Source organism: Mus musculus, chromosome 14 (genome assembly GCF_000001635.26).
Source record: "Mus musculus strain C57BL/6J chromosome 14, GRCm38.p6 C57BL/6J".
Classification (NCBI taxonomy): Eukaryota; Metazoa; Chordata; class Mammalia; order Rodentia; family Muridae; genus Mus; species Mus musculus.
In genome coordinates, this window is record NC_000080.6 from 12,233,370 (window position 1) to 12,246,553 (window position 13,184).

Consider the following 13,184-nt stretch of genomic DNA (forward strand, 5'->3'; position numbering starts at 1 on the left):
AGACCATATCCAGAGGTTAGGCATGGCCCCCAGGTTAAGGGATGGGGCTACCCCCCATCTCCAAAATTTTTACCCAGAATTGCTCCTGTCTAAAGGAAATACAGAGACAAAGAATGAAATAGAGACTGAAGGAAAGGCCATCCAAAGACTACCCCACCTGGGGATCCATCCCACATGCAGACACTATTGTGGAGGCCAAGAAGTGCTTGCTGACAGGAGCCTGATTCAGCTGTCTCCTGAGAGGCTCTGCCAGATCCTGACCAATACTATGTAGATGCTCAAAGCCAGCCATCAGCCTGAGCACAGGGACCCCAATGGAGGAGTTAGGGAAAGAACTGAAGGAACTGAAGGGGCCTTACTTGGCATCAGTGGGAGGAGAGGCTCTTGGTCCTGTGAAGAAGAATGCCCCTGTGTAGAGGAATGCTAGGGAGGTGAGGTAGAAGTGGGTTCGGGGTGAGGGTGGGGGTTAGGGGAGCACCCTCATAGAAACAAGGTAAGAGGGGATGGGATAGTGGGTTTGCAGAGGGGAAACCAGGAAAGGGGATAACATTTGAAATGTAAATAAATAAAATATCCAAGTAAAAAAAGAGTGTGGAGCCAGTCACTTCACCTGAATATGCCTCTTTGATATCAAATGAAGACAACAGCAGGATAGGTTCATTGGGAAGGGTTAACTCCTTGTATGTGGTTATCTAGAAGAGATCACAGCACACAAGAGTGTTGCCAAGAAGTGAGGAAGAGAGACAGCTCTCCGAGGGCCTGGGCCCCAAATCTCTCTGTGAACAGCATTGAAACAATCACAGTCATAGTGAGACTGTGGAGCACGGACAATTGTCCATGTCTGTTTAATTAAACAGAGAAGGCTGGCACCAGAATTGCAGTGTACAGGCTAGTCCTGAATATTCTAAACATCAGGAGTAAAATACGGTCTAACAAAATCTAGTGTATAAAGTTGCATATTATGAGAAAATACGCTTTATCCTAGCAATCATACTAACCATTACCAAAATGTATGAATGAATTCAAGACATTTTCAAAGGAATATTTTTTAAATCAACATAATGATAAAAATCAGTAGAAAACCTCCATAATAAATAATAGAATAAATTAGCATCGATTCATACCCCCACCAATGCCTTCAGCAAGCAAAACAAAGAAAATAAGCCACTATCCTTAACCTGATACTGTTTACAAGAAGCCCATGGCACATGGTTTTATTTGTATTCAGATCTTTAATAGCTTGACCATAAAAAGTATTCCTGCTTCCAGTGATGGTACATTAATCAGTTCAGGGTCTAACTGAGATAGCAAACACAAAAATAAGAATAAAACATAAAGAGGCAGTGCTCACATCATATGCCTGCCACACAGAGAACCTTCAAAGATGTAGCCCACTGCCCAGAGAACCTACAAATTAATAGAGTTTCTTCAAGAGTTGTGCCTTGTGCCTGTATACAAGTTTACCAAGTCAACATCAACTGAAGGCAAACAGACAGTGCCACTAGAAGAGGCCATTTGGAGGAGAAGCAGAGACTCTATGAACTTAGGAATTAACCAAAAATACAGTGTGTGAAGATCTAAACAACAACAACAAAAAACAAATGCTGAAACCCAGCCTACCTGAATAAAGGGAGAAAAGGCATGGTTTTGTGAAGAAGAAACTTCAAAGCTGGAAAGACGTGCCTTCCCTTGAACTTATCTGTATATTTATACAGGGTTGTAAACATCCTAACATCATCTTCTGTTCCTTGATAGTCTGGTTCCAAAATCCTTATAAAATAGGATAGGATGGAGCAGAAGTTTATAAGTGTTCTGAGAAGAATATGAAATGAAAACGTGCAGTGCGTGGGCTTTGGGCTATAGCAGCAGAATGTGTTTATAATCTGTTCTTGGAACATGACAAACACAGATTAGAAGGTATAAAAGAAAATCTTTATAAAAACACTGGACTGCTGAAGCCGGGCGGTGGTGGCACACGCCTTTAATCCCAGCACTCGGGAGGCAGAGGCAGGTGGATTTCTGAGTTCGAGGCCAGCCTGGTCTACAGAGTGAGTTCCAGGACAGCCAGGACTACACAGAGAAACCCTGTCTCAAAAAAACAAACAAAAACAAAAAAACAAAAAACAAAAAAAAAAAAAACAAACAAACAAACAACCAAAAAACACTGGGCTGCAGACAGCATTCTCAAGATCAATCTCTTCCCCCACAATCAAGGGTAACCTTGCTTTACATCTAAACTGCACTGTATTCCAGAGAAACAAAAATGATCATAAACAATGTTTATAAAAACTGGAGAAGGGGAAAACACTTGAAACATGTACTAGGAACACTATAACATCATTCATAAAACCATTTGAAAGCAACAAACCTAACAGATGTTACCCAAAGTTTATTAGTGAAAGAAGTTTAGAAGAGTAAATACAGATGGTCAAAAAATATATTAAGAACTTTCTTCACACTCAAGGAAATCACCCGTCAGCTTCACAAAGGCGTTTACGTTTTAAAGTGAGAAGTCTGACCAGGTAGCAATCAGTTTGAAGGAGGGCTATCTTTGAAACTTAAAATGTAATAACTATACAGCTTAAACTGTCTATGACTGACATCAAGGCCTGCTGAAACCAGCATTACCATAAACAGAGGTGCTGCTACACTGGGATGCTTCTCTGTTATGATGTCACTGGCAATAGGAATTCCCAGCTGCATTGTAATCTTACAGGAACATCATAAGTGTAGCCTGTGGTTAGCCAAAACATCATTCATTATATAGTAAGATGTTTTCAAAGTTCAGTTTATCTGCCTGAGTGTTGGAGAGAAGGCTTGGCTATCAAAGGCTAGGGTCACAAGAGAATGGACATTTTGTATTTTTAAGAACATTGGAAAATGAGGGCCCTGTAGTGCTTTCTATTTATGTGATAGGAAATAGTCAAGGTTGGCTTTCTCTTTTCCCACCTATTGTAATACCTGTGTATTAGAATACCTGCCTAATACTGCTACCTGCTCATAATCTTCCCAGGTAGGTTATCCAACACCAAATCTGTAATATTTCCAAGTCTGTTTTAAACCTTTTGTTTCTGATTAGATATCAAGTTAAGTTTCTATTGGAGCAGTTTGGCAGATTTTATATTCATAAAAATGTCTTTTTTTAATGAGCTATAAAATTTTTTATTACTTTTATTTTTTACAGGCCACCTTCCCACAGTTCCTCATCCCTTCTTCCTTCCCTCTGGCTCCAAGAGGATCCCCACCCCCACCCCTCATGCCAGGCCTCCCCACTCCCTGAGGCCTCAAGTCTCTTGAGGATTAGATGCATATTCTCCCACTAAGGCCAGATCAGGCAGTCCTCTGCTATATGTGTCGGAGACCTCAGACCAGCTAGGGTATGCTGCCTGGTTGGTATCTAAGAAATCCCAGGGGTCCTGGTTAGTTGAGATTGCAGGTCTTCCTATGGGGTCACCCTCCTCTTCAGCTTCTTCCAGCCTTTCCCCTGAATATAAACTTCTAAATCCCTCCCCCTGTTTAACTTTTAATTTATTCTGTCTTCTGGAATGGACACCAATGCAGCCTACCTAATTCCTAAGGAAGTACAAGAAGTAATTTCTTTCTACTACATGCACCCCATTAATAGATCTGGAATCACAGCTTTCTTTTCTCCTCCTCAGGTATGGAGCAGTTTCTGCAGGAATGTTGTGTGCCCTTACCACCTTGTCCCAGCAGCTAGAGAATGAAAATGCTGTGGATGTGTTCCAGGTGGCAAAAATGATCAATCTTATGAGACCTGGAGTATTCACAGACATTGTAAGTAGTTTGCATATGCATCATACCTTCAGAGCATCACATGATGGTCAGATTTGTACTCTGGCCCCGGGGTTCTTAACCAGGGTATGTCTAGCAGGAGACATCGGGCAGTATCTGGAGACTTGCTGGGTTTCACAACTGGACATCTCTGGCATTTAGTGTGTAAAGGCCAAAGCTACTGGAAAACACCCTACAATACACAGGCAACCCTTGCCAACACAGAATTATCTAGCCCAGAATATCAGTAATGTTGTACTTAAAAGGTAAAAAAAAAACCCTCTGCTTAATAGTAGTGTGTGGTCTAGTTTCAAAATAAGGATATTCCGTTATCTTAGGGAGTCACCAACACTGCAACAGATTCCATGCTAACAGACCAGCAGGACATGAAATGCTGTAGAACTCAGTGATTAAGGCTTCAAGTGGTTGCTTTTAAAGTTTCTTAGATACAATTTCTGCTCTTCTTGTCTTTTGGGGAGTGTTTTTTTTAGAAGTATATTTTTGAGTAGTCTTTCCATCTTAGATTCAATCAATGTCTAACCAACTCTTTCCTCTTGTCTTCCAGGAACAATACCAGTTTGTCTACAAAGCAATGCTCAGCTTGATCAGTACTAAAGAAAATGGAAATGGTCCCATGACCGGGGACAAAAACGGTGCTGTGCTAACTGCAGAGGAATCAGACCCTGCAGAGAGCATGGAGTCTCTGGTGTGACTAGTCCCCTGGAAGGGCACTTCATTTGTAAACTTCTGAGACTTGTAAAGACAGAAATTTTTTGAGGCCTTTTTTGCCAGACTCTAGGTTATACAATAACCCAGTTACTTTTTTACACTGATAAAAGTTTTGATATTTATTTTTTGCCATTTTCTGTCTTAATGGTATCCTACTGAGCATTTGCGCCTGTTCTTCATTTCACACAGTGAAACGCAACTTTACCTAGTTTGCACTATATGATCAGTGTTAACTGCCTATAATCTAATACTACAGAAACCCTGATGTGACATTCCATGACCACATACATGCTATTTTTTAGTTCCGTGCAGTGAAGGTCTTTGTTATGACAGTGAATCTCAGTTTTACTATTATTCTAAAGCAACTACAATTTCTTAGCAGGCAACAGTGTACTTTTCTCAGTCCCCTCTATTTTTTAGGCACTGTTCAATACTACATGCCTTCTGTTTTAATGGAGTGGATGGGCGTTGTCTCCTTTTGCAGGACAGCAGGTGACTGGGAGCCCTATAGATCTGTTGGCATCAGTTCCATTTGTAATGGTTGAGGGACCACTAAGAAGTTAAGAGGGCTTCAGAGTTACTTCATGTGAACATCTCTTATTAGTTACCAAGTTATATTCACAGTTGAAATGTGTCAAAATAAAGAATCATTCTGTATTACAGATTTCACAGTAGCTATGTGGACAGTGTGTGTTATTTCTATGTTGACTCTCTGAAGTAGCAAACCCTAAAATCAGGGCTGTCTTTTACAATGGGAAGATGGCCTTATTTTACACAATTTACTTATGACACTCTTTAGTTAACTCAACTATAGCTTTTTGGTAAATAGTACCATAGTAGCTACAACCACAAAATAGGTATTGACATTTAAACGTAGTCTTTGAAAAGTCCCTACTAACTACTCCTATAGCAATCTAATAAACACTACCTATAGACAGCATTTTTTTTGCCAAATGTTTCATAATAAATCTCTTAATTACATCCAACTCTACTTAAGATTGAATTGGAAATATATTTGGGAGTCAATTTTTATAGGTCTTACTTTGAGAAAGAAATAGGAATCTTAAAGAGAAAATCCAGTTCTTGAATGAAAGATGGCATCTCCATTTTAGACTGGGTTTTAAGGAAGAGATGCGGATGCTCACAAACAAATGTACATTTATAAAAGATGGCAGTAGTCATTAGGAAGCCCAGAGGCCAGTGTCTGGAGCTACTTTCAGCACGTAGTACATATGGGCAAACTGGAAGCATTATTTCGAAATTTCACTTGAGTTTGTTTAAAACAAAACAAAATCCACTAAGCTATTAATCAGGATCTGTATCTTCCTTCTCCTCTTTGCTTTTGAAAGTCAACTTCTGCCAGAATTGAAATCCCCCAAGATTGGTTTCTTCTTTATGACAAAAGCTTTCTGAAGAGGAGGGCAGCATCTCAGTGTGAATGCGGCTTTATTGTTCGTGGGTTGTTTTTTGGAACTAGTCACAGAAGTGCTGGAGAGCCAGAGCTGGTAAGGAGAGAGTCACAGGCCAAGCCCAGAGCTTTCAACGCATGGACCAGGCCAATAGAGCCCCATGAAGATAGTGTGTGCACAAAGACCTAAGAGAACACACAGAGAATTGGGAGGCTGGCTTTCAAAACTGGTGAGCAGCTGAGCCGAATCCACTAACATATCTGTGCTAGATGGATTTACCAACCCCTGCAGCCCCACCAGAGGGGTCACCTCTGCACAATACAAAGGATTGACCATAAGAAACATAACTCTTAGAGGCTGTGGGAAATAAGGAAGGAAAAGGTTTCAGATTGTGGTATGAGCTTCCCAGTCAATCGAGCAGATTCTTTTTGCTGTGCACAGATCTGATCTTAGCTAATGCTTTTCAGTTAGATGCTCAGTGGAATTAACATTTGAATTGGAGTTCAGTCTCTCAATTGTCTCGTAGTAAAAATAACATTGTCTAGAAGACAAATGGCAAGTATTACTTCTGTGCTGTTTACACAAGATTCAATTCATGAAAATGCATACTCTACAGTTCTGGGGCTCTCTCTTACACGAGTGAAAGAAGAATGGGAGAAAGGGAGAAAGAAGTACAACAGAAGTACAATCAAGGCGGGGGAGAGGCTTCCTGTGGGCAGCCTACATGTCTACAGCAGGCTTGAGCCAAAGCCTACAGATGCCAGCCTACTGGACTACATGCAGTTGCTATGTGCCCATTTTGCCAAAGTGGTCCACACGCCCTTTACTGGGGGTGATAGTTACCTTCAGCTCTCTTCAGTCCTCACATTCACCACAATTTGTATGTTCACTATTCTTTGCTATTGGCAAAAATGTTTTTGCATCTTTCCAGAGGCAAAGAGTTCCAAAGATGTTTTCTTTGAGACATAAGCACGTGGCTTAAGTATATAAGGTTAGTACTATTTACAGTCGAGGGAAAAGATATAACTATTGGTAAAGCTAGTGTGAAAGTTTATGAGATATGCTGGTTTTATGAATTTACCTCTAGGGAAATGAAATATACAAACCAAATGAAGCGGAATTGTTATAATTTGATCAGGTGGATGTGCAGGATATCACAGATGTATTAGAGACACCCGAAAAGTTTCTTGTACCTCAAACCATAATATCATCTTTGATAGTTCATATATATATAAATATATATATATATATATATATATATATCCTTCTGAGTTTCAAGAATAAGTACAGCTTAGTTTGGTGGTTTTCCTAAACTTTATATGAGCTTTGAGAGCCTGTGTTAAATAGAAGAGTCCAGCAAGGTCAAAAACCCCAAAAGTTATATATAGTGTTCAAGGTAAAAAGAAGGGTTCTGGTGTTGAAAGTCTGGTTTGTAGCTTTTACCCCAGAGTGACAGTGAAGCCAGTGAGTAACCATCATTGTTTTATAATAACATAGCACAACTGCCTTCTCATGACCTTTTCATAAATGCATATATACTATGTTTAAAATATAGATACCACTTTACCAAAGATACACATTACTAATTCTAAGCAAAAAAAGAAAAAAAAAGATATTAAAAAAAACCTCGAACTCATAATACTTTTAAAAAGTAATCAAAATGTAGTTCTGTTATCGCTTTGCAGTTATGCTGGTGAATGCCTTCTCAACCCCGGTGTTCTAAAGTTTCTGTTCAAACGGTGCCAGTACATTTTTATATGAAGGGAATGCCTGCTTTTTTCCTCCATAGCAGCTGTAATTCATGTAGCCCTTTGTACTTTCCCTTAGTCCCCACTTAACACACAGCATTGGCTTTATTTATCTCTATAAAGAAGGCATGGTAAAAAAAAATAACTAATAAAAAATTATAATGACATTTGGCCTCTACTTTTGTCTTAGCTGTTAAAATGTTTTTAGTATTTTTGTTAAATATTTGCAAAGGGAAGAATTTTCTACAGAGGATAATTAATTTCAAGAAAAATATCTTGAGTTTTAAGGAATAAACATCTCCAGAAAAGGAGACAGTCAATTTTATAAAATGTCGTAACTCTCCAACATTTGGGGTAGTGACTCCTTTTTTGTTAGGACATTTGAAACTAGCAAGTAGCCGTTGTTTCTAAAGAGCCCCACTTCATGTCAACTCCTGTTTCTTTAACTTCATTTTCAAACAGTTTAAAACATTAAACCTGTAAATATTTTGTTGCTTGAGTAAGCATCTTCTGGAAGCTTTGTATCTATGGTATATAATCATAGAATTTTATATTTTCATATAAAGCTAATTTTTTTCTAGTTTCAACTATGTCATAGTTCTTTTAGTTGTTGGTGCCCCTCTCCCCCGTGGTGGATATGTGAACTTCTGTGTATTGAAGTAGCAAGAACCATCTTTGCATTCCAAAAGAATCCGTGTGTTCTTCCTTTGGGGTAGTGATTGTGAAAATCGGGTGTTCTTTTTAATTCCATTGATCATTAGTGCAATAGCAATTAGACATCACTAGTCACTGAATACATTTGTCACATGGACCCATTTTGGAAAAAGTGATTTTTTTTTTTAAAGAATTGTTCTGTGGGGGGAGGGGTTTTATAACCTGAAATTTTTTCCCTTTTTCCTTCTGTTTAAAACTATATCAAATCATTCTATTATAGTGTTATTTAATATGTAAATTGTATTGCTATACATAAAATAAAGTATGGTTTTTGATGTACTTGATAGTATTGGGCATTTCTATGAAATGAGGTTCTCTTTCCCCTTTAGGTCGCATTAACACTCAGCAGCCCTCTATCACCATGTTAATTGTAGTAAATGAACGTTAGTAATCATTTTTATTTATCAAAGGACATGCACTTAGCATGCTGGCTTGTTGCTATTCTTCCTCCTTCTATGAGTAAGCAAGACGAAGGGCCACAGGTGACTCCCTCCAAGATTTCAACCACAGTGGGAGCAACTTCTCCCTCTTAACCTCCTGTCTAGGATGAAGAGTGACTCACCACCACCAACACATTGGCAGAGTCATGAAGTAGACATAGGATCAGAACAAGTGCCTCGTGTGTGTGTGTGTGTGTGTGTGTGTGTGTGTGTGTGTGTGTGTGTGTGTGTCACTGTAAGAATGCATCTCTTTCTTTCTCAAGTTTTACTCTTGGTGACCCTAGTGTTCTGAATCAGAGAATTATAAATTAATACTCTATATAGATCCTAGTCAGGCAACAGATATATTTTAATTGGCCTCTAATTTTTATAACCCCATATTCGTTACCTACATTTAAAAATAAGATTCTCAGGACTCAAAGGACCTTAGATGAAATGCCCTACATTGGGGAAAGGGAATTTGTAGATCCCATCTCCAGCAGAAGGACAGGACATCAAGTAAGGGATGGTGTTGCCATCCCACAGTCCAAACTCTGACCCATAATTGTTCCTGTCTGAAAGAACAGCAGGGATGGAAATGGAGAGGAACCTGAGGAGAAGAAGGTACAGTGACAGGCCCAAAAGTGGGATCCAGCTCAAGGGGAGACCCCAAGACCTGATAGTATTACAGAGGCTATAGAGAGTTCACAAAAAAAAAAAAACCTATCATGACTGCCCTCCAAAAGACCCAACAAGCAGCTGAAAGAGCCAGATGCAGATATTTGCACCCAACCAATGGTCAGAAGCTGCTGACTCCTGTGGTTGAATTAGGGGAAAGCTGAAGAAGCAGAGGAGGAGGGCAACCCTGTAGGAGGACCAGCAGTCTCAATTAACCTGGACCCTTCAGATCTCTCAGACATTGGACCACCAACCAGGCAGCATACACCAGCTGAGATAAGGCCCCCAACACATATACAGCAGAAAACTGCTGGGTCTGGGTTTAGTCAGAAGATGCACCTAACCCTCAAGAGACTGGAGGCCCCAGGGAGTTTAGAGGTCTGGTAAGGTGGGGGTGGGTGTGGGGAGGAGGCATGGGATGTAGATCAGTCAGAGGGTGGTCTAGGAGGAGAATAAATCTGGAGTTTAAATATATATACTTTTTGCATTCAGATTCAAAACTGGATTGTGGTATGCTAACAGTCTCCCACAGCAATCATGTCTGATCACCATTTAACTAACCCTTCTAGGGCCATTGTCTCTGAAATGAGCAGTTGTCTCTGAAATATGCAGTTAGGATCTCAGGGCCATGTCCCCCCTCAGGTTGGCAAGCCAACAAACCAAGAGCAGCAGGAGAATCATTTATGTTGACCTCCTCATCACCCACATTCTGCCAGCCAGAGCACAGCACCTTGACTCCTCTGGAATCAACCAAGATGATACCACTAAGTGAGACATTATGACCAGATATAATAAAGTCAACTGTCCAACTCCATGGCTTTGACTATACAGAATATATAGACAAAGAAGTTTCATTTCTGTTACAGAGAATAGGGGAGGGGAAACCACACTAAAACTCTACCGTTTTACACACCAAAAGTGAAACTTTAGTGAGATTTAGGAACAAGTCACTGATGGCCACACCCTGGTTGAAAGATGGGACTAAAGAGATAGGTTCAAGTCGGGTGTCATAGATGATAATCCTAGCTCTTGGGAGGAAGAGAGAGGAGGCTCCAGAGTATGTTAAAGGTGAAAGCTAACAAGTTAAAAATAGCTTTTGTGGTTACGAGGTTTCATTTGGCAAGGAGTACAGTCAGAGCTGCATTTTCTCTCACATGCTGCTTAAAAGCTGAGAAAGAAGAAATTAACATTACCTTACGTGGCCTTGAAAGTAATTATTTTCCCTCCCCACACCTGCATCTGCAAAGTGTGAGGTCAGACTTTGCACAACACTCCAGTCACCTTTTCAAGTTTGTTTTAAACTGTAGATATCATCCCCATCATATTAGAGTTTATCTCACAAGCAGCTGCTGGAATGCAACATAACCCTAATCCACCAACTGCACAGTAGCTTTACTCTTAACATGTAAAGTTGCTAACAGAGGCCTTAACACTTTAGTCTTTTTTTTAATTAGGTATTTTCCTCATTTACATTTTCAATGCTATCCTAAAAGTCCCCCATACCCTCCTCCACTCCCCTTCCCACCCACTCCCAATTTTTGGCCCTGGCGTTCACCTGTACTGGGGCATATAAAGTTTGTGTTCCAATGGGCCTCTCTTTCCAGTGATGGCCGACTAGGCCATCTTTTGATACATATGCAGCTAGAGTCAAGAGCTCCGGGGTACTGGTTAGTTCATAATGTTGTTGCACCTACAGGGTTGCAGATCCCTTTAACTCCTTGGGTAATTTCTCTAGCTACGTTGGGGGCCCTGTGATCCATCCAATAGCTGACTGTGAGCATCCAGTTATGTGTTGGCTAGGCCCCTGCGTACTCTCACAAGAGAGAGCTATATCAGAGTCCTTTCAGCAAAATCTTGCTACTGTATGCAATGGTGTCAGCGTTTGGAGGCTAATTATGGGATGGATACCTGGATATGGCAGTCTACATGGTCCATCCTTTTGTCTCAGCTCCAAACTTTGTCTCTGTAACTCCTTCCATGGGAGTTTTGTTCCCAATTCTAAGAAGGGGCAAAGTGTCCACACTTTGGTCTTCGTTCTTCTTGAGTTTCATGTGTTTTGCAAATTGTAACTTATATCTTGGGTATTCTAAGTATCTGGGCTAATATCCACTTATCAGTGAGTACATATCATTTGAATTCTTTTGTGATTGTGTTACCTCACTCAGGATAATGCCCTCCAGGTCCAACTATTTGCCTAGGAATATCATAAATTCATTCTTTTTAATAGCTGAGTAGTACTCCATTGTGTAAATGTACCACATTTTTTGTATCCATTCCTCTGTTGAGGGGCATCTGGGTTCTTCCTGGCTTGTGGCTATTATAAATAAGGCTGCTATGAACATAGTGGAGCATGTTTCTTTCTTATTAGTTGGAACATCTTCTGGATATATGCCCAGGAGAGGTATTGCGGGATCCTCCGGTAGTACCATGTCCAATTTTCTGAGGAACCACTAGATTGATTTCCAGGGTGGTTGTACAAGCTTGCAATCCCACCAAAAATGGAGGAGTGTTCCTCTTTCTCCACATCCTCAGCAGCATCTGCTGTCACCTGAATTTTTGATCTTAGCCATTTTGACTGGTGTGAGGTGGAATCTCAGGATTGTTTTGATTTGCATTTCCCTGATGATTAAGGATGCTGAACATTTTTTCAGGTGTTTCTCAGGCATTCGGTATTCCTCAGGTGAGAATTCTTTGTTTAGCTCTGAGCCCCATTTTTTAATGGGGTTATTTGATTTTCTGGAGTCCACCTTCTTGAGTTCTTTATATATATTGGATATTACTCCTCTATCTGATTTAGGATAGGTAAAGATCCTTTCCCAATCTGTTGGTGGCCTTTTATCTTATTGATGGTGTCTTTTGCCTTACAGAATGCTTTGCAGTTTCATGAGGTCCCATTTGTCAATTCTCGATCTTACAGCACAAGCCATTGCTGTTCTATTCAGCAATTTTTCCCCTGTGCCAGTATCTTAGAGGCTTTTCCCCACTTTCTCCTCTATAAGTTTCACTGTCTCTGGTTTTATGAGGAGCTCCTTGATCCACTTAGATTCGACCTTAGTACGAGGAGATAGGAATGGATCAATTCGCATTCTTCTACAGGATAACCACCAGTTGTGCCCGCACCATTTGTTGAAAATGCTGTCTTTTTTTCCACTGGATGGTTTTGGCTCCCTTGTCAAAGATCAAGTGCCCAGAGGAGTGTGGGCTCATTTCTGGGTCTTCAATTCTATTTAATTGGTCTACTTGTCTGTCACTATACCAGTACCATGCAGTTTTTATCACAATTGCTCTGTAGTAAAGCTTTAGGTCAGGCATGGTGATTCCACCAGAGGTTCTTTTATCCTTGAGAAAAGTTTTTGCTATCCTAGGTTTTTTGTTATTCCTGATGAATTTTCAGATTGCTCTTTCTAATTCTTTGAAGAATTGAGTTGGAATTTTGATGGGGATTGCATTGAATCTGTAGATTGCTTTTGGCAAGATAGCCATTTTTACAATGTTGATCCTGCCAATCCATGAGCATGGGAGATCTTTCCATCTTCTGAGATCTTCTTTAATTTCTTTCTTCAGAGACTTGAAGTTCTTATCATACAGATCTTTCACTTCTTTAGTTAGTCACGCCAAAATATTTTATATTATGACTATTGAGAAGGGTGTTGTTTCCCTAATTTCTTTCTCAGCCTGTTTATTCTTTGTGTAGA

General features: G+C 40.1%; 1 protein-coding gene across 3 annotated transcripts in view; it reads left to right on the top strand.

Annotated features, from left to right (window-relative positions):
* Positions 1–8,672, top strand: part of Ptprg (protein tyrosine phosphatase, receptor type, G) — a 688,602-nt gene extending 679,930 nt beyond the window's left edge. Inside the window, exons 28-29 of one of the 3 annotated variants that reach the window (XM_006517956.4) lie at positions 3,660–3,795; positions 4,358–6,289. In XM_006517956.4, the coding sequence (XP_006518019.1) occupies positions 3,660–3,795; positions 4,358–4,504 (283 nt within the window). In that variant the 3' untranslated portion in view covers positions 4,505–6,289. Of the gene's footprint in view, positions 1–3,659; positions 3,796–4,357 lie in introns of all 3 variants that reach the window. The other 2 variants (NM_008981.3, NM_001347593.1) reach the window with 2 other exon arrangements.
* Positions 8,673–13,184: the final 4,512 nt, after the last annotated feature.